Source organism: Cherax quadricarinatus, chromosome 42 (genome assembly GCF_038502225.1).
Source record: "Cherax quadricarinatus isolate ZL_2023a chromosome 42, ASM3850222v1, whole genome shotgun sequence".
NCBI lineage: Eukaryota > Metazoa > Arthropoda > Malacostraca > Decapoda > Parastacidae > Cherax > Cherax quadricarinatus.
In genome coordinates this window covers 292,354-314,813 of record NC_091333.1, presented here as the reverse complement: position 1 = coordinate 314,813, position 22,460 = coordinate 292,354, and the positions used below count along the sequence as shown (strand labels likewise).

The 22,460-nt window shown below is 38.7% G+C and overlaps 1 protein-coding gene across 4 annotated transcripts in view; it reads left to right on the top strand.

Annotated features, from left to right (window-relative positions):
* wol (Dolichyl-phosphate beta-glucosyltransferase wollknaeuel) overlaps positions 1 to 16,086 on the top strand; it is a 44,512-nt gene extending 28,426 nt beyond the window's left edge. For 2 of the 4 annotated variants that reach the window (XM_053786242.2, XM_053786243.2), the window contains exons 6-8: positions 2,054 to 2,282; positions 11,280 to 11,365; positions 12,890 to 16,086. In XM_053786242.2, the coding sequence (XP_053642217.1) occupies positions 2,054 to 2,282; positions 11,280 to 11,365; positions 12,890 to 13,005 (431 nt within the window). In that variant the 3' untranslated portion in view covers positions 13,006 to 16,086. The remainder of the gene's footprint in view (positions 1 to 2,053; positions 2,283 to 11,279; positions 11,366 to 12,889) is intronic. The other 2 variants (XM_053786244.2, XM_053786245.2) reach the window with 2 other exon arrangements.
* The last annotated feature ends 6,374 nt before the right edge of the window (positions 16,087 to 22,460 follow it).

Here is a 22,460-nt window from a genome sequence, read left to right as displayed (position 1 = left end):
TGAAAGGGTTAATAGGTCTGATTCAATTATTGTGACACCATAAACCATGATCAGTCATTCCTGTTTTCTTTTTTTTTTTTAACAAGTTGGCCATCTCCCACTGAGGCAGGGTGACCCAAAAAGAAAGAAAATCCCCAAAAAGAAAATACTTTCATCATCATTCAACACTTTCACCTCACTCATACATAATCACTGTTTTTGCAGAGGTGCCCAGAACACAACAGTTTAGAAGTATATATGTATAAAGATACACAACATATTCCTCCAAATTGCCAATATCCCACACCCCTCCTTTAAAGTGCAGGCATTGTACTTCCCACTTCCAGTACTCAAGTCCGGCTATGTAAAAATAACTGGTTTCCCTGAATCCTTTCACTAAATATTACCCTGCTCACACTCCAACAGCTCGTCAGGTCCCAAATACCATTCGTCTCCATTCACTCCTGTCTAACACGCTCACGCATGCTTGCTGGAAGTCCAACCTCCTTGAGCCCCCTCTCTCCAACCTTTTCGAGGACGACCCCTACCCCGCCTTCCTTCCCCTACAGATTTATACGTTCTCCATATCATTCTACTTTGATCCATTCTCTCTGCATGACCAAACCACCTCAACAACCTCTCTTTAGCCCTCTGACTAATACTTTTATTAACTCCATACCCTCTTCTAATTTCCACACTCTGAATTCTCTGCATAATATTTACACCACACATTGCCCTTAGACAGGACATCTCCACCGTGTCCTCGCTGCAGCATTTACAACCCAAGCTTCACACCCATATGAGAGTGTTGGTACCACTATACTTTCATACATTCCCTTCTTTGCCTCCATAGATAATGTTTTTTGTCTTCACATATACGTCAATGCACCACTCGCCTTTTTCCTTCATCAATTCTATGGTTAATCTCATAATTTATACATCCATCCGCTGACATGTCAACTCCCAAATATCTGAAAACGTTCACTTCTTCCATACTCCTCTCCAATTTGATATCCAATTTTTCTTTATCTAAATCATTTGATACCCTCATTGCCTTTCTCTTTTCTATGTTCACTTTCAACTTTCTACCTTTACACACACTCACAAACTCGTCCACTAACCTTTGCAACTTTTCTTTAGAATCTCCCATAAGCACAGTATCATCAGCAAAAAAGTAACTGTCATTTCCCATTTTGTATTTGATTCCCCATAATTTAATCCCACCTCTCTCCCCAACACCCTAGCATTTACTTCTTTTACAACCCCATCTATAAATATATTAAACAACCATGGTGGCTTTACTATCTGACATTATTATCTGAGAAATATACTAAATCTTTTATTTTTGTGCGAGTATAAATTCAACATGGAAGGCAAGTGTAATATAAGAGATGCCTGGGAATGTGATTAATGAACAGGGGTAACATTGTTTTGTACTAAGAATGTCTACAATGTTTATTTTTTCTATTTTTAAATTAATATTTTTTGAGTTGTGTAAAATTGGCCAAATTACTGATTTCTGTGACCTTTATAGGGTAGTTGTAATAGCTGAATGGGCAGTTTCTTGTGCTCAGTTGACAGTGGAAAGCATACTAGTGAAATAGCCAAGAATTTGATCGCTTGAAGCAATGAAATTGGTTTAAAATAGGATTCGATGTGCATAATTGCCAGTGTAAATTGTGGCAAGACCACTGACTTTGCACTTACGTAATTCTATAGGTTTTCCATCGAATTTCATACTTTTTTGGAGTTATTACCTTAGAAATAGATTCTCTACCATTTCAGAAGAAATTTTTTTTTCTTAAAGTGGACACTGGGAGCAATATTAAATTTTGGGAGTCTGGGCAGTGAAAAGGTTAAGTACAAGTGAAATTCACTTCCTCTGAAGAAGCATGTTTCATGTAAAATTATTTTTGGCTGTGGCTAAGTGTATTACAGTTGGGTCTGAAAGAAGAGTATATTGGGAAAGCAGTAGGGGTACCATCTAGATTCTTTCATTTTTGTTATTTTGATGACTGTTGTGTTCCTTTTTGTTTTGTTGTTGCACTGATGCTTAATTTTTCTTTTATATTAGAGGAAAGTGATCTGAGTGAAGCTCTTGCAGTATCATGTGGATCTCGTGCCCATCTTGAAGAAGAGTCAGTTGCAACACGCTCCTTCTTTCGTACCATATTGATGTATGGCTTTCATACCTTGGTATGGCTGTTTGCTGTGCGTGGTATTCGTGACACTCAATGTGGCTTCAAATTGCTTACACGAAGGACTTCTCGCATACTGTTTAACAGCTTGCATGTAGAAAGATGGTATGTAATTGTTTAATTTTGTGTTTTTTGTAATATTAAAATAGTTTTTACATATTCCAGGAATTGTAGTTTGTGAAAAAAAATATGATTCAGATTCAGTGTATACTGTACTTTGATATTTAATTAACAAATATAAATAATTTACCTTTATTTTAATTACATCTGGCAGTCACAAAAAAATTATTAGTGTCACAGGAGTAAATATAAAATAAAATTACAGTTAGAAAAAACTGTATTGAAGCCTGTCAGATTTTATTCAGTAAATATGCATGAGTAAATAACAAGCAAAATAAAATACATAAAAATATGACATTTATTTTTGATACAGAATCTTAAATAATTTTTAAGGAATTGTCGAGACATTATCTGTGTATTATACTTTATATGCTTCCTCTTGGATCTTATAAACTAATTATAAAGCAGACATGAAAAATATACATTCGGTTACAGGTTACATGTTTGTGACATTTGGAAAATGTTGTTAGAAAATGAATGATGGTCATTGTTTTTTCTTCGTGTGCTGTCTTGATGGGAAATGACCATCTATTAAAAAATGGCACTAAACCATGATAAAACATTGGTATAGTTGGTACCCAATAGAACACTTGCATATTATTGAATAGTTTTCTATGCCCATTCAAATTTTCAGTGAGCATTATAATTTTACCAGATTACCCTTTATCCATCTGTCCTTATTTACAGAGATAGTACTGTTACACACAGAGACCCCAAACTGATGAAATCTTCTTAATTTTCAATAAGCAGACATGCGGTGAGACTTATAACACTGACAAAATGTCCTTTGGGCATATTTTTAGTTATAGCCCAACCATTTATAACTGATCAGATTAGACAGCAAATGCCTTTAACTCAGTTAAAAGGGGATGTTGTTTACCTGGAGTTTACCTGGAGAGAGTTCCGGGGGTCAACGCCCCCGCGGCCCGGTCTGTGACCAGGCCTCCTTGTACTCAGTTGTTCATGACCATTTTCTTTCCCTTTATTCACTTGTTACAACAGCAACAGGAAACTACTCTTTGGAGAGCACGAAATTGATATGAGGATATACTGTATTGTTGATATATGGTAAAGGAGAGTAAATACCATATATTGGTACTGTATACTATATGGTACACATCATTGCTTGCAGAGATATTATTACCACCATATTTACTTATGGTAGTGGTGGTGAAAGAATTAAGCTATGTAACTTGTTTGCCTGGAGTATAATGCTTCCACTAGTATAAAAGAAATAATGTTTACAGCAAGTGTTTGCATACCAAAGTAAATCAATCTTGCAAGTTTTTTCAACAGCTTTTCTTTTTGAAACATTAACTCTTCTACCAAGGTAGGGCAACCCAAAGACAACACACTCATTGCTTGCTCAGTAATTGTATTGTCAGAAGGACATGGATATTGCAGTTCAAATAACACTTCAAACTGCAAGAATTTTGTTTGTCACTTTATTGGGATACAACTGAAGGATATTTTAAAAGGCCCTTATTCAACTATTATTATTTTAGTGAGAAAATCATAGTTTTACAGTGATTAAATTACAGTCATGAATAAAATATCTGAAGAAGCAAACACACTGGTACAGTTGAAAATGAACCTTTCTAAAACTAATATTTAGTAGGTTCTCAAATAACTAGCATTTATAGGTCATCAATTTACAGCTGAAAAAGTTGATAAATATATATATATTAAAGACAGCATTTTCCACTGAAAATTAATTACTGGTAAGTGAAATCAATGTCAAAATTGGTTGAGGGTGTCTTTGGAAAACTGAATCATATAATGTTCTGCATTTTAAAGTAACATGTTCTTTTACCACAAAATGAGAAGTTTTGATCAGCACCTATTTTGATTGTGTACTTACAAATTTTAAGCAAAGTGATTAAATATTTGTCAGATAAAATACAAGCTAAGGAAAGAAGCATGTGACAGCATGACCCATAAAAAAATAAGCGAGCAAGTTCACCTGCATACTAATTTATCAGACTTCATTATAAAGGCCAAAGAACTTAATGTATTACAGCAGGAAGAATCCATCAGTAGTGGAGACATCAAAATTAAATTTTGTTTAGATAGTTAAAGAAAGGAATTTACATTTATGTGACAAAAATTATAAAGGCTCATGATGTTTTCTTCTGTAGGCCTACCTATTTTGCTACAATTTATTTCTGTGGCACTTGTCCTTACTCTGTCACAAAAATTGCAGTTAACATTTAATATTAGCTAAAGGATTGGATTTTTTTAATTGGGTTTGTAATTTTAAGTGTTAATCATTAAATATTTACTCATCTAAGTTAATACCTTGTTTACTTTTGTTGTCATACTTGGTGCTTTTGTCTATTCGTATATGTAAGTCCAAACATATATAGTACGTCATTTTTGTGCATTTTTTTTTTTTTTTTTTTTTTTTTTAACACTTCAATCATCTCCCACTGAGGCAGGGTGACCCAAAAAAGAAACACCTTCACCATCATTCACACATAATCACTGTCTTTGCAGAGGCACTCAGATACAACAGTTTAGATGTCACTCCAAACAGCTAATATCCCAGACCCCTCCTTTTAAGTGCAGGGATTGTACTTCCCACCTCCAGGACTCCAGTCCAGCTAACCAGTTTCCCTGAATTCCTTCACAAAATATTACTCTGCTCACACTCGAACAGCTCGTCAGGTCCCAAAAATCATTTGTCTCCATTCACTCCTATCTAACATGTTCACACATGCCGCCTGCGTATCCAAGCCCCTTGCACACAAAGCCTCTTTTACCCCTCCCTCCATCCTCTCCTAGAATGATCCCTACCCCTCCTCCCCTCCACTACAGATTTATACACCCTCCAAGTTATTCTATTTTGCTCCATCCTCTCTAAATGATCAAACCACCTCAACATCCCCTCTTCAGCCCTTTGAATAATACTTTTAGTAACTTCACACCACCTAATTTCCACACTACAAATTGTCTGCTTAATATTTACACCTCTTATTGCCCTTTGACATAACATCTCCACTACCTCCAGCCGCCTCCTTACTGCAGCATTTATAACCCATGCTTCACACCCATATAAGAGTGTTGGTACCACTTATCTCTCATACATTCCTTTCTTTGTTTCCATGGATGATGTTTTTTTCTCCATAGATACCTCAATGCACCACCCACTTTTTTTTTGTTCATCACTTGTATGGTTAACCTCATCCTTCATAAACCCATCTGCTGACAAGTTTACTCCTAAATATCTGAACACATTCACTTCTTCCATACCCCCCTTCCTCCAATGTGACATCCAATTTTTCTTTAACTAAATTGTTTGATACCCTCATCACCTTACTTTTATCTATGTTCACTTTCAGCTTTCTTCCTTTACACACCTTCCCAAACTCATCTACTAACCTTTGCAACTTCTCATTAGAATCTCCCAAAATCACAGTATAATCAGCAAAAAGCAACTGTGTAACTCTCATTTTGTATTTGATTAGACATAATTTAATCCCACCCCTCTCCACAACACCCTAGCATTTACTTCTTTTACAACCCCCCATCTATAAATATGTTAAACAACAATGGTGGCATTACACGTACCTGTCTAAGTCCTACTTTTACTGGAACGTAATCTTCCTCTAGGTACTACCATCCTGCCAAGTGAGTGTAAAATGGAAACCTGTAATTGTTTTACATGGTGGTAGGATTGCTGGGTCTTTTTTCTGTCTCGTAAACACGTGGGATAACAGGTATATCTTGCTGCTTCTGCTTACACTTAGGTCACACTGCACATTCATGTTCACGCATATATATTTACAAACCCATCTTGGTTTTCTTCTGTTTTCTCAGTAGTTCTTGTTTTTTATTTCTTATCTCTGTGGGGAAGTGGAAAAGAATTCTTCCTCCATAAGTCATGCATGTTGTAAGAGGCGACTAAAATGCCGGGAGCAAGGGGCTAGTAACCCCTTCTCCTGTATAAATTACTAAATTTACAAAAAAAACTTTGGTTTTACTTTTTTGGTCACCCTGCCTTGGTAGGATACAGCAGGTTTATTGAAAAAAAAAAAATAATCTCCCTCCTACACACCCTAACCTGAGCCTCACTATACTCATAAAAACTCTTTACAACATTTATTAACTTACTACTTATTCTGTACACTTGCAATATCTGCCACATTGCTCCTCTTTCCACTCTGTCATATGCCTTTTCTAAATCCATAAATGCAGTGAATGCTTCCCTACCTTTATCTAAATATTGTTCACTTCTATGCTTCAATGTAAATACTTGGTTTACACATCCCCTATCTATTCTAAAGCCTCATTGTTTATCTGCAATCCTGCTCTCTGTCTTACCTCTAATTCTTTCAGTAACAGCCCTACCATACATTTTACCTGGTATACTCAGTAAACTTATTCCCCTATCATTTTTACAATCTCTTTTGTCCCCCCTTCCCTTTACATAAAGGAACTATACAAGCTCTTTGCCAATCCCTAGGTCCCTTTCCCTCTTTCATACATTTCTTGAGCAAAAGTACCAACCACTCTGTCATGATCCCATCAGTTCCAGCTGCTTTACCCCCTTTTCATTCAATGCCTCGTGTACCTTCCCCACACCCATATCTGGCTCTGCTTCACTCCTAAAAGATGTTATGCCTCACCAGCTAGTGCATGAAATTACTGCCTCCCTTTCATCATCAGTAATTAATGGTTCCTCAAAATATTCCCACCATCTTCCTGAGACCTCCAACTCCCCATCTACTAACTCCCCTATTTTGCTTTTAACTGTCAGATCCATTTGTTCCCTAGGCTTTCTTAACCTGTTTATCTCGCTCCAGAATTTTTTCTTATTCTCAACAAAATTTGTTGACAGCACCTCACCCACTCTATCATTTGCTCTCCTTTTGTACTCCCTCACCACTCTCTTCACCTCTCTCTTACTCTCCATATACTCGACCCTTCTTATATCACTTCTGTTTTGTAAAAACTTCTCATAAGTGACCTTTTTCCCTTTTATCACATCCTTTATCTCATCATTCCACCAATCACTTCTCATTCCTCCTGCACCCGCCCTCCTATAGCCGCATTCTAACACTGCATTTTTAACCTTTTCAGGGTTTCGGCGGTACTAGTACAGCTTACGCCCCAGGGATTTTGACGTACTAGTACGCCTAAATTCTAGTGCCCTCAGATCTAGTGAGAGAAAGCTGGTAGGCCTACATATAAAAGAATGGGTCTATGTGATCAGTGTGCGCAGTATAAAAAAAATCCTGCAGCACACTGTAATGAGAAAAAAAAACTTAGACCGTGTTTTTGGATTAAAACAGCAACTTTGCACTGTATTTTTGTATGGTATTTATTGTTGTATTCTAGTTTTCCTGGTCTCATTTTATAGAATGGAAGACATATTACAGAAATTGAGATGATTTTGACTGGTTTTACAATGAAAAGTACCTTGAAATTGAGCTCAAATTAGCAGAAATGTTAAATTTTTACCAAAGTTCAAAAGCAAACAAATCATGCCAAGCGTCCAATACACGTCAACTGGTGAGTCTAATACAGTGGACCCCCGCATAGCGACCTTAATCCGTGCAAGAGGGCTGGTTGTTATGCGAAATGTTCGGTATGCGAATGAATTTTCCCCATAAGAAATAATGGAAATCAAATTAATCCGTGCAAGACACCCAAAGTATGAAAAAAAAATTTTTTTACCACATGAAATGTTAATTTTAATACACACAAACTGAAAAAGGCATGCACAATTACATGACACTTACTTTTATTGAAGATCTGGTGATGATTGATGGGATGGGAGGAGGGGAGAGAGTGTGTTAGTGTTTAGAAGGGGAATCCCCTTCCATTAAGACTTGAGGTGTCGAGTCCTTTTCTGGGGTTACTTGCCTTCTTCTTTTAATGCCACTAGGACCAGCTTCAGAGTCACTGGACTTCTTTCGCACAACATATCTGTCCATAGTGGCCTGTACCTCTCGTTCCTTTATGACTTCCCTAAAGTGTTTCACAACATTGTCAGTGTACAGGTTGCCAACACGGCTTGCAATAGCTGTGTGAGGGTGATTTTCATCCATGAAGGTTTGCACTTCAAGCCACTTTGCACAGATTTCCTTAATCTTTGTAGTAGGCAACTTCTTCAATTTCTCTCTCCCCTCCTCTGAACCAGTTTCCTCAGGTCTGGCCTCTTGCTGTTGAAGTTGATCTATCAGCTCATCAGTGGTTAGTTCTTCATTGTCCTCCTCCACCAACTCTTTCACATCATCTCCACTAACCTCCAACCCTAAGGACTTTCCCAATGCCACAATGGATTCCTCAACTGGCATAATCCTCTCAGGGTTAGCCTCAAACCCTTCAAAATCCCTTTTGTCTACACATTCTGGCCACAGTTTCTTCCAAGCAGAGTTCAAGGTCTTCTTAGTCACTCCCTCCCAAGCCTTACCTATAAGGTTTACACAATTGAGGATATTAAAGTGATCTCTCCAAAAGTCTCTTAGAGTCAGTTGAGTTTCTGAGGTCACTACAAAGCACCTTTCAAACAGAGCTTTTGTGTACAGTTTTTTGAAGTTTGCAATAACCTGCTGGTCCATGGGCTGCAGGAGAGGAGTGGTATTAGGAGGCAAAAACTTGATGTTAATGAATTTCATGTCCCCATAAAGTCGCTCTGCCACGTCTGTAGGATGACCAGGGGCATTGTCTAACACCAGGAGGCACTTAAGTTCTAATTTCTTTTCAGTTAGGTAATCTTTCACATTGGGGGCAAATGCATGGTGTAACCAGTCATAGAAAAAGTCCCTAGTGACCCATGCCTTACTGTTTGCCCTCCACAGCACACACAAATTCTCCTTGAGGACATTCTTTTGCCTGAACGCTCTGGGAGTTTCAGAGTGATACACTAATAAAGGCTTCACTTTGCAATCACCAGTAGCATTGGAACACATCAACAAAGTAAGCCTGTCTTTCATAGGCTTATGTCCTGGGAGTGCCTTTTCCTCCTGAGTAATGTAGGTCCTGCTTGGCATTTTCTTCCAAAACAGGCCTGTTTCATCACAATTAAACACTTGTTCAGGTTTCAGTCCTTCAGTTTCTATGTACTTGAATTCCTGCACATATTTTTCAGCTGCTTTGTGGTCCGAACTGGCAGCCTCACCATGCCTTATCACACTATGTATGCCACTACGCTTCTTAAATCTCTCAAACCAACCTTTGCTGGCCTTAAATTCACTCACATCATCACTAGTTGCAGGCATTTTTTTTAATTAAATCCTCATGCAACTTCCTAGCCTTTTCGCTTATGATCGCTTGAGAGACGCTATCTCCTGCTAGCTGTTTTTCATTTATCCACACCAATAAGAGTCTCTCAACATCTTCCATCACTTGCGATCTCTGTTTCGAAAACACAGTTGAACCTTTGGCAAGAACAGCTTCCTTGATTGCCTTTCTGTTGCCCACAATAGTAGAGATGGTTGATTTGGGTTTCTTGTACAACCTGACCAGCTCAGAGACACGCACTCCACTTTCATACTTATCAATGATCTCTTTCTTCATTTCTATTGGAATTCTCACCCTTATTGCTGTAGGGTTGGCACTAGAAGCTTTCTTGGGGTCCATGGTCACTTATTTTCCAGATAAAGCACTGAAAACACTGTAATAATACGAAATATTCCGATTGTATGCTTGGATGTTACCGCGGAGGCTGGCTGGTAAACAATGCCACCGGCGGAACATATGAGGCTGGCTCAGGCTGCACATTGGACGCGTCTCGGACGAAGGACGGTGAGCGGGTTTTTGGGCGGTATGCGAGGCCAAATTTTTGCGATCAAAGCGTCCGGTATGCGGATTGTACGGTATGCGATGCGTATGGTATGCGGGGGTCCACTGTATTCTTTCACAAGTGCGCTGATATTATTTATACCATTTCTACGCTAATGGAGTAGTCTGTATAACAGTAAATCTTCTATTTTTTCTAAGAATAAAAATTCAAGGTGGAAAGCCAAAGAAATATAAGAGGGGCCTGAGGATGTTACTAACGAACAGAGAACTTGTTATTTTAGTGTCAGGAATGTCTTTCTTGTATATTCTGGACCCTATTCGGAAATTGGCATCTTTTGAAATTTGTGTGAAATTGGCAAAATTGCTAAATTCTGACCACTTTATTGGATAGTTGAAATCGGTAAATGAGTGGTTTCTTGTAATCATTCGATAGAAAAAATGGAGTTCTAGCGAAATAGTTATGATTTTTGTCGACTAGTACATTGGAATTGGCCGAATATAGGGCTCAAAGTGGGCAAAATCACCGATGCGTAAACATCGAGACCGATAACTTCGCGAGAGCATAATTCCGTAAGTTTTCCATCAAATTTCATACTTTTGGTGTCATTATGACCGGAAAAAGATTCTCTATCTTTATATATGAATTTTATTTTTTTTTTTTTTTTTAAATTTGGGGACCCTGAGAACAAGTCTCGGAGAGGGCCTGGGGACCCTGAAAGGGTTAAAACTATCCCACTCCTCTTCAACCCCCATACTATCTATACTCTTACTAGCCCACCTTTCTCCCAGTAGTTGCTTAAATCTCACCCTAACTTCCTCCTCCCCTAGTTTATAAACTTTCACCTCTCTCATGCTTGCTGTTGCCATTTTCCTTTTGCCCCATCTACCTTTGACTGTAGGTACAACTAAATAATGATCTGATATATCTGTTGCCCTTCTATAAACATGCACATCCTGAAGTCTACCCATAAACTTGTTATACACCAATACATAATTTAACAAATTACTTTCATTACATGCTATATCGTATCTTATTTATCCCCTTTTTCTTAAAATATGTATTACTTATTACCAAACCTCTTTCTATACATAGTTCAGTTAAAGGACCCCCATTTTCATTTACCCCTGGCACCCACACTTACTTTCTGCCTCCACAGTAGTTATATCTAGATCCTTGGTGGTGACCAAATGGCGAGTCCTCTGCTGGACACTTTTGACCTTTACCTGTTCCAGGGCTTTTGATGCAGAAATGCTACATATAGCTCAGTGTCTTGAGATCCCTATTGATGAAGTTGCTGTTGAATGGAATGAGATTGAAGGTAAGCAATTCTAATGCAAGAATTTGCACTACAATATTTCTTAGTTCAAATTTTGAAATACAAAATTTAATTGAACACTTTTTTCTATGTTTGTTTCCTTTAATAGAATTCATGACCATTGTGATATAAAGTAACTACACTATATATTAAGTACCTTTATATGTTGTATTTATGTGTCTTACTAATTTCCTCCCTCATAGACAGCATAGTGTCAATTATTTGAAACCCTGTACTGAAGAAAAATAATTAAATATATAGTTTTTCAGTACAGGGCTGATGAAGTTGTTCAGATGGTTGTATTGTGATGTTTGCATACTTTTGGCAAACTAGCTTTTCAGTGAATACAGTGGTCCCCTGACCTACAATATTAATCCGTTGCTGAGAGCCTATCATAAGACGAAATGATCGTAGGTTGAATTAATTTTCCCCATAAGAAATAATGGAAATCAAATTAATCCGTGCCTTAATTCACCAATATGAGCACTAGTTCCAGGCATTTTTTCCTGTTCACCTGGGTGTTAGTTGACTGGTGTGGGTCGCATCCTGGGAGACAAGATTAAGGACCCCAATGGAAATAAGTTAGACAGTCCTCGATGACACACTGACTTTTTTGGGTTATCCTGGGTGGCTAACCCTCTGGGGTTAATTGTTTCTCGGTATTCTCGATAAGCCACACCAACAACGGTGCTATAGCAGCAGCAGCAGCAGCAGCAGCTGACGGTGCTACAGCAGCACCAGCTGATGGTGCTACAGCAGCAGCAGCAGCTGACAGTGCTACAGCAGCAGCAGCTGACGGTGCTACAGCAGCTGACGGTGCTACAGCAGCAGCAGCTGATGGTGCTACAGCAGCAGCAGCTGACGGTGCTACAGCAGCAGCAGCTGATGGTGCTACAGCAGCAGCAGCTGATGGTGCTACAGCAGCAGCAGCAGCTGATGGTGCTACAGCATCAGCAGCAGCTGATGGTGCTACAGCAGCAGCAGCAGCTGACGGTGCTACAGCAGCAGCAGCAGCAGCTGACGGTGCTACAGCAGCAGCAGCAGCTGACGGTGCTACAGCAGCAGCAGCAGCAGCAGCAGCTGACGGTGCTACAGCAGCAGCAGCAGCTGACGGTGCTACAGCAGCAGCAGCAGCAGCTGACGGTGCTACAGCAGCAGCAGCAGCTGATGGTGCTACAGCAGCAGCAGCAGCAGCAGCAGCAACTGACGGTGCTACAGCAGCAGCAGCAGCTGACGGTGCTACAGCAGCAGCAGCTGATGGTGCTACAGCAGCAGCAGCTGATGGTGCTACAGCAGCAGCTGACGGTGCTACAGCAGCAGCAGCAGCTGATGGTGCTACAGCAGCAGCTGATGGTGCTACAGCAGCAGCGGTATTGGCACTCAAACAGCCTTCTGGAGCGAAGTAAGTTTGTAACTCGAGGTACCACTGTACTTAAAACTAGACAGGTTCAACAGTGGTAAATTTTAATTAATCATTATTTTACCTTATTACTACAGTTAGGTTCTAATGATTTACTACCTTACCAGGAACTAAGTTGACTCCAGTACTGAGTTGGCTAGAGATGGGTCTTGACCTATTCATCATTTGGCTGCGTTACACTTTAGGAGCATGGAGAATAAAAGGAGATATAAAAGCTAAGTGAAAGTAATTATCTGAAGAACCAGTGCTAAAATTAATTAAACATATCCATTATTTTCTTTTTTATCCATTATTTAGTTAACACATTATTTGGTCTCTTGTTGCCAATGGAAGCACTTCCAAGGAGAAAGGGGTTGTATTATGAAAAGTTTGATAATTTCTCAGGCCTTGAACTGGCTTAACGATATACCCCATAAAAAAATAACCCTTCTTTTATTTGATATTTTTTTATGCTATATGATATTCATGTATTTACTGAGTTAACCTTCATTCCACATGTAGTATTAAAATTATTCTTTAAATATGACAGATGCAATAATGATCAAGATAAGGAAGTGTGTATTGAACTGCTGTCTACTTTCTTGAATTAAGTGGCTCCATTTTGAGATTTTCTTTGACCAACAAGTATTTGTTAATTTATTTTAGTGAATCTTTATTTTTATAACTGTTTTAGATAAAAGATTACAGTTTTAATAGTGTTATATTTAGTTTCTCATTAAAATAATATTTATAATATAAAGTCTTCCAGTAAAAGTAATAACATGAAATTTTTTATGATAATAGCCAAAAAATTCTTTGAGATTCATGAACTTTCCTCTAAAATTTGAATATGTATAATGTAGAAATTCCACAATATAGACATTGCACAAAGTAGAAATTTAAAAGAAAATTGTTCCTCATTTTTCAAGTACATATATTTACTCTTGTGTACCATTTTACTAAGATGGGCTACTTGCTATGTTTGTAAGTGTGTATATACACACACTGTGTAAACATTTTATTCATAATATTTTCAACAACATTGAACACATTCCTTATGTGACAAGAAAGGATAAACTATATAGTTTTGATTTTGAAGAGCATGTACAATTGCAATGCTCATCTCCTGACCTGCTTTTATTGCCGGAATTTTACTTGCTGTATAAGCCTAGAAGACTTGGAAATTTAGGTTTTATTTTTGAGTTTTAAGAATAACCGGTAAGTTACTAGGTAAAATGAATTCAACAGCTTCTAAATAATAATTTTTTTTCTAATAACTGACAAGATAACAAATGTAGATAAGATAACAGATATATGTAGTTTTTTCTCCATCTATTTCTTTTGTTTAAGGTGCTTGAACTGTCAAGAGTTATTAGCACAGCAAATGTAGCTTACACACCATCTAGGATGAGGGGCCAGGAATGGGAACCTAAATATGTTTATTGAGGCACAAGTAAGTATGAAGATGCAGAATGAATAATTGAGCCTATACAATTCAAATGTAAATGTCATAGAACTAATTCATGTCCAATTTTTATCATAATTCTAGCCCAAGAGCTAAATCTTGACCCTGATAAACTCAAGTTAGCAATTACAAGAGAGCCCCTAGTCTGTTTTCATATTGCTTTTATACATCATTTAATTTACATGCTAGAGCATACCACCCCTTACTATGTGACCGACAACAGTAGACATCCAGATACAGTACCTGCTAAGCACTGTATCTATCTACATACCTAGATTACCCCCGTCCATCTAGCAGTACCTGCTAGATGAATAGGGGCAGCAGGGTAAAGAGAATTGTCCCTGCTTCATCAAAATGGGAATGAAATGTGGGTTCTTTCATTTATGAGATGAATGTTCTGCCCCTGAGATACAGGTCACTATTACTGTGCATTATTAAGCATAAATAAAGTCAGATTCGAAAATTGAGAGTTGACACTGTAGAGTACATACAGTTTACTCATATTTGCAGTAGGACTGCAGCATGTAAAATTAAGAATTAAATATTCAAGTTCATTTGCACTATATAGTTAACCATCAGACAGGTGAGTTTGATGAAACAAGAAACCAGGAGACCTGGTAATGGAGCCTACAGAATCTCTAGGGGCATATACAATAAAATATATTTTGGTATTGGATATTAGTCATAAAACTTTGCAAAAATATTTTGGTTCTTGATTTTTTTTTTACCTAATGGCCATTTCCCGCCAAGGCAGGGTGATCCAAAGAAAACACTTATTGTATATTAGTTACATTTAAAAAAATAGATATAGGACTAATAAATGGGCCTCTTAATAAGCCTCCAGGCTTGTATTTCTATTTTTGTTTACTTCTGTTACTTATTTTTTTCTTACCTTTTTGCATTGCATATTTTTATCAGTTCATTAATTTCAGTAACTCTTCCAATACTTGAAATTTATGTGTTTCTCATTTCATGTTTAACTCTCGTGGGTCAGAGTTGGAAAAAGTACCATATATTTTCATGCAGTCCTTTCCCTGAATCTATTTAAATATTTCTACCTTTCATAACCCTAGGAATTCACTTTTTCTCTCTCTTACATTATTTCCCATGCTTTTTACTACATTTGTATGGTATTCTACCATATAATTTTTAAAGGATAAAATACAGAAATTGGCGATAAGCTTTAGAAAGTATGAGGTGCTATCAAGCAATTCTGGCACTGCTGTTGCTGCAAAAAAAATATAGGCTTGCCTCATCACCTGGTCAAAGTTGCCTTCCTCAACTTAGGAGGCTGTACACTGATCCTAGCACCACTGCCATTTCTCAAAACATTTTTGGAACTCTTCTTTCCTAATGGTGCCAAGCAAGCTCTGCAATTTTGTTTGAATCTTTTCATCATTAAAACACTGCCCCTTGAATGCCATTTTTATTTTTTAGAAGAGAAAGAAGTCGCAGGGAGCTAAATCTTGGGAATTGAAAGGGTAGGATATTACCATGTTATTTTCCAATGTTGGCATCTATTTGTGACTTTGACTTTGATGGATGACCAGAGCATTCATCCCTCAACTGATGTTCATCCTGCCTTGAATCAAGAAAACCATTCAAAACACTGTCTGATCCATTGCTTTGTCACTAATTGTTTGCTGAAGCATTTTGTGAGGGGTCACTAACTGGTTGATTAAGCTTGAAACAGAATCTGTGTATGTATATATAGGTAGTAGGTTGGTAGACAGCAACCACCCAGGGAAGTACTACCGTCCTGCCAGATGACTGTGAAACAAAAACCTGTAACTGTTTTGCATGATGGTAGGATTGCTGGTTTCTTTTTCTGTCTCATAAACACGCTAAGATAACAGGGATATCTTGCTACTCCTACTTACACTTTGGTCACACTTCACAGACACGCACATGCATATATATATATACATACATCTAGGTTTTTCTCTTTTTTCTAAATAGCTCTTGTTCTTTTTTATTTCTTCTATTGTCCATGGGGAAGTGGAAAAGAATCTTTCCTCCGTAAGCCATGCGTGTCGTATGAGGCGACTAAAATGCCGGGAGCAATGGGCTAGTAACCCCTTCTCCTGTATACAATTACTAAAAAAGAGAAGAAGAAAAACTTTATAAAACTGGGTTGCTTAAATGTGCGTGGATGTAGTGCGGATGACAAGAAACAGATGATTGCTGATGTTATGAATGAAAAGAAGTTGGATGTCCTGGCCCTAAGCGAAACAAAGCTGAAGGGGGTAGGAGAGTTTCAGTGGGGGGAAATAAATGGGATTAAATCTGGAGTATCTGAGAGAGTTAGAGCAAAGGAAGGGGTAGCAGTAATGTTAAATGATCAGTTATGGAAGGAGAAAAGAGAATATGAATGTGTAAATTCAAGAATTATGTGGATTAAAGTAAAGGTTGGATGCGAGAAGTGGGTCATAATAAGCGTGTATGCACCTGGAGAAGAGAGGAATGCAGAGGAGAGAGAGAGATTTTGGGAGATGTTAAGTGAATGTATAGGAGCCTTTGAACCAAGTGAGAGAGTAATTGTGGTAGGGGACTTGAATGCTAAAGTAGGAGAAACTTTTAGAGAGGGTGTGGTAGGTAAGTTTGGGGTGCCAGGTGTAAATGATAATGGGAGCCCTTTGATTGAACTTTGTATAGAAAGGGGTTTAGTTATAGGTAATACATATTTTAAGAAAAAGAGGATAAATAAGTATACACGATATGATGTAGGGCGAAATGACAGTAGTTTGTTGGATTATGTATTGGTAGATAAAAGACTGTTGAGTAGACTTCAGGATGTACATGTTTATAGAGGGGCCACAGATATATCAGATCACTTTCTAGTTGTAGCTATACTGAGAGTAAAAGGTAGATGGGATACAAGGAGAATAGAAGCATCAGGGAAGAGAGAGGTGAAGGTTTATAAACTAAAAGAGGAGGCAGTTAGGGTAAGATATAAACAGCTATTGGAGGATAGATGGGCTAATGAGAGCATAGGCAATGGGGTCGAAGAGGTATGGGGTAGGTTTAAAAATGTAGTGTTAGAGTGTTCAGCAGAAGTTTGTGGTTACAGGAAAGTGGGTGCAGGAGGGAAGAGGAGCGATTGGTGGAATGATGATGTAAAGAGAGTAGTAAGGGAGAAAAAGTTAGCATATGAGAAGTTTTTACAAAGTAGAAGTGATGCAAGGAGGGAAGAGTATATGGAGAAAAAGAGAGAAGTTAAGAGAGTGGTGAAGCAATGTAAAAAGAGAGCAAATGAGAGAGTGGGTGAGATGTTATCAACAAATTTTGTTGAAAATAAGAAAAAGTTTTGGAGTGAGATTAACAAGTTAAGAAAGCCTAGAGAACAAATGGATTTGTCAGTTAAAAATAGGAGAGGAGAGTTATTAAATGGAGAGTTAGAGGTATTGGGAAGATGGAAGGAATATTTTGAGGAATTGTTAAATGTTGATGAAGATAGGGAAGCTGTGATTTCGTGTATAGGGCAAGGAGGAATAACATCTTGTAGGAGTGAGGAAGAGCCAGTTGTGAGTGTGGGGGAAGTTCGTGAGGCAGTAGGTAAAATGAAAGGGGGTAAGGCAGCCGGGATTGATGGGATAAAGATAGAAATGTTAAAAGCAGGTTGGGATATAGTTTTGGAGTGGTTGGTGCAATTATTTAATAAATGTATGGAAGAGGGTAAGGTACCTAGGGATTGGCAGAGAGCATGCATAGTTCCTTTGTATAAAGGCAAAGGGGATAAAAGAGAGTGCAAAAATTATAGGGGGATAAGTCTGTTGAGTGTACCTGGTAAAGTGTATGGTAGAGTTATAATTGAAAGAATTAAGAGTAAGACGGAGAATAGGATAGCAGATGAACAAGGAGGCTTTAGGAAAGGTAGGGGGTGTGTGGACCAGGTGTTTACAGTGAAACATATAAGTGAACAGTATTTAGATAAGGCTAAAGAGGTCTTTGTGGCATTTATGGATTTGGAAAAGGCGTATGACAGGGTGGATAGGGGGGCAATGTGGCAGATGTTGCAAGTGTATGGTGTAGGAGGTAGGTTACTGAAAGCAGTGAAGAGTTTTTACGAGGATAGTGAGGCTCAAGTTAGAGTATGTAGGAAAGAGGGAAATTTTTTCCCAGTAAAAGTAGGCCTTAGACAAGGATGTGTGATGTCACCGTGGTTGTTTAATATATTTATAGATGGGGTTGTAAGAGAAGTAAATGCGAGGGTTTTGGCAAGAGGCGTGGAGTTAAAAGATAAAGAATCACACACAAAGTGGGAGTTGTCACAGCTGCTCTTTGCTGATGACACTGTGCTCTTGGGAGATTCTGAAGAGAAGTTGCAGAGATTGGTGGATGAATTTGGTAGGGTGTGCAAAAGAAGAAAATTAAAAGTGAATACAGGAAAGAGTAAGGTTATGAGGATAACAAAAAGATTAGGTGATGAAAGATTGAATATCAGATTGGAGGGAGAGAGTATGGAGGAGGTGAACGTATTCAGATATTTGGGAGTGGACGTGTCAGCGGATGGGTCTATGAAAGATGAGGTGAATCATAGAATTGATGAGGGAAAAAGAGTGAGTGGTGCACTTAGGAGTCTGTGGAAACAAAGAACTTTGTCCTTGGAGGCAAAGAGGGGAATGTATGAGAGTATAGTTTTACCAACGCTCTTATATGGGTGTGAAGCGTGGGTGATGAATGTTGCAGCGAGGAGAAGGCTGGAGGCAGTGGAGATGTCATGTCTGAGGGCAATGTGTGGTGTGAATATAATGCAGAGAATTCGTAGTTTGGAAGTTAGGAGGAGGTGCGGGATTACCAAAACTGTTGTCCAGAGGGCTGAGGAAGGGTTGTTGAGGTGGTTCGGACATGTAGAGAGAATGGAGCGAAACAGAATGACTTCAAGAGTGTATCAGTCTGTAGTGGAAGGAAGGCGGGGTAGGGGTCGGCCTAGGAAGGGTTGGAGGGAGGGGGTAAAGGAGGTTTTGTGTGCGAGGGGCTTGGACTTCCAGCAGGCATGCGTGAGCGTGTTTGATAGGAGTGAATGGAGACAAATGGTTTTTAATACTTGACGTGCTGTTGGAGTGTGAGCAAAGTAACATTTATGAAGGGATTCAGGGAAACCGGCAGGCCGGACTTGAGTCCTGGAGATGGGAAGTACAGTGCCTGCACTCTGAAGGAGGGGTGTTAATGTTGCAGTTTAAAAACTGTAGTGTAAAGCACCCTTCTGGCAAGACAGTGATGGAGTGAATGATGGTGAAAGTTTTTCTTTTTCGGGCCACCCTGCCTTGGTGGGAATCGGCCGGTGTGATAATAAATAAATAAAATAATGAAAGTAGTTTGTTAGATTATGTATTGGTGGATAAAAGGTTGATGGGTAGGCTCCAGGATGTACACGTTTATAGAGGGGCAACTGATATATCGGATCATTATTTAGTGTAGCTACAGTTAGAGTAAGAGGAAGATGTGAAAAGAGAAAAATGGCAACAACAAGCAAGAGGGAGGTGAAAGTGTATAAACTAAGGGAGGAGGAAGTTCAGGTGAGATATAAGCAACTATTGGCAGAAAGGTGGGCTGGTGCAAGTATGAGTAGTAGGGGAGGTTGAAGAGGATTGGAATAGTTTTAAGAATGCAGTATTAGAATGTGGGGCAGCAGTTTGTGGTTATAGGAGAGTGGGTGTAGGAGGAATGAGGAGTGATTGGTGGAATGATGAAGTAAAGGGTGTGATAAAAGAGAAAAAGTTAGCTTATGAGAGGTTTTTACAAAGCAGAAGTGTTATAAGAAGAGTAGAGTATATGGAGAGTAAAAGAAAGGTGAAGAGAGTGGTGAGAGAGTGCAAAAGGAGAGCAGATGATAGAGTGGGAGAGGCACTGTCAAGAAATTTTTATGAAAATAAGAAAAAATTTTGGAGCGAGTTAAACAGGTTAAGAAAGCCTAGAGAACGAATGGATTTGTCAGTTAAAAAACAGAGTAGGGGAGTTCGTAGATGGGAAGATGGAGGTTTTGGGTAGATGGCGAGAATATTTTGAGGAACTTTTAAATGTCGACGAAGAAAGAGAAGCGGTAATTTCATGCAGTGGCCAGGGAGGTATACCATCTTTTAGGAGTGAAGAAGAACAGGATGCGAGTGTGGGGGAGGTGCGTGAGGCATTATGTAGAATGAAAGGGGGTAAAGCAGCTGGAACTGATGGGATCATGACAGAAATGTTAAAAGCAGGGGGGATATAGTGTTGGAGTGGTTGGTACTTTTGTTTAATAAATGTATGAAAGAGGGGAAGGTACCTAGGGATTAGCAGAGAGCATGTATAGTCATTTTATATAAAGGGAAGGGGGACAAAAGAGATTGTAAAAATTATAGAGGAATGAGTTTACTGAGTATACCAGGAAAAGTGTACTGTAGGGTTATAATTGAAAGAATTAGAGGTAAGACAGAATGTTGGATTGCGGATGAGCAAGGAGGTTTCAGAGTGGGTAGGGGATGTGTAGATCAAATGTTTACATTGAGGCATATATGTGAACAGTATTTAGATAAAGGTAGGGAAGTTTTTATTGCATTTATGGATTTAGAAAAGGCATATGATAGAGTGGATAGGGAAGCAATGTGGCAGATGTTGCAAGTACAGTATATGGAATAGGTGGTAAGTTACTAAATGAGGATAGTGAGGCTCAGGTTAGGATGTGTAGAAGAGAGGGAGACTACTTCCCAGTAAAAGTAGGTCTTAGACAGGGATGTGTAATGTCACCATGGTTGTTTAATACATTTATAGATGGGGTTATAAAAGAAGTAAATGCTAAGGTGTTCGGGAGAGGGGTGGGATTAAATTGTGGGGAATCAAATACAAAATGGGAATTGAAACAGTTGCTTTTTGCTGATGATACTGTGCTCATGGGAGATTCTAAAGAAAAATTGCAAAGGTTAGTGGAAGAGTTTGGGAGTGTGTAAAGGTAGAAAGTTGAAAGTGAACATATAAAAGAGTAAGGCGATGAGGGTATCAAATGATTTAGATAAAGAAAAATTGGATATTAAATTGAGGAGGAGGAGTATGGAAGAAGTGAATGTTTTCAGATACTTGGGAGTTAGCGTGTCGGCGGATGGATTTATGAAGGATGAGGTTAATCATAGAATTGATGAAGGAAAAAAGGTGAGTGGTGCATTGAGGTATATGTGGAGACAAAAAACATTATCTATGGAGGCAAAGAAGGGAATGTATGAAAGTATAGAAGTACCAATACTCTTATATGGGTGTGAAGCTTGGGTTGTGAATGCAGCAGCAAGGAGGCAGTTGGAGGCAGTGGAGATGTCCTGTCTAAGGGCAATGTGTGGTGTAAATATTATGCAGAAAATTCGGAGTGTGGAAATTAAGAGAAGGTGTGGAGTTAAAAGTATGTCAGAGGGCTGAAGAGGGGTTGTTGAGGTGGTTTGGTCATTTAGAGAGAATGGATCAAAGTAGAATGACATGGAGAGCGTATAAATCTGTAGGAGAAGGAAGGCGGGGTAGGGGTCGTCCTCGAAAAGATTGGAGGGAGGGGGTAAAGGAGGTTTTGTGAGCGAGGGGCTTGGACTTTCAGCAAGCGTGCATGAGCGTGTTAGATAGGAGTGAATGGAGACGAATGGTATTTGGGACCTGACGATCTGTTGGAGTGTGAGCAGGGTAATATTTAGTGAAGGGATTCAGGGAAACCGGTTATTTTTATATAGCCAGACTTGAGTCTTGGAAATGGGAAGTACAATGCCTGCACTCTAAAGGAGGGGTTTGGAATATTAGCAGTTTAGAGGGATATGTTGTGTATCTTTATAGGTATATGCTTCTAAGCTGTTGTGTTCTTAGCACCTCTGCAAAAACAGTAATTATTTGTGAGTGAGGTGAAAGTGTTGAATGATGATGAAAGTATTTTCTTTTTGGGGATTTTCCTTCTTTTTTGGGTCATCCTGCCTCGGTGGGAGACGGCTGACTTGTTAAAAAAAAATATATATATATTTTTTAACATGTCGGTCGTCTCCCACCGAGGCAGGGTGACCCAAAAAGAAAGAAAAAATCCCCAAAAACAAAAATGCTTTCATCAACACTTTCGCCTCGCTCGTAATTAATCACTGTCTTTGCAGAGGTGCTCAGATATGACAGTTTAGAAGTTTCTCCAGACTGCCTATATCCCAAACCCCTCTTGTAACCCTTTGACTGTTTCGGTCGTAATATACGTCTTGCGAACCACTGTTTCTGACGTATTTATATGCGTAAATTCTAGCGGCTTCAAA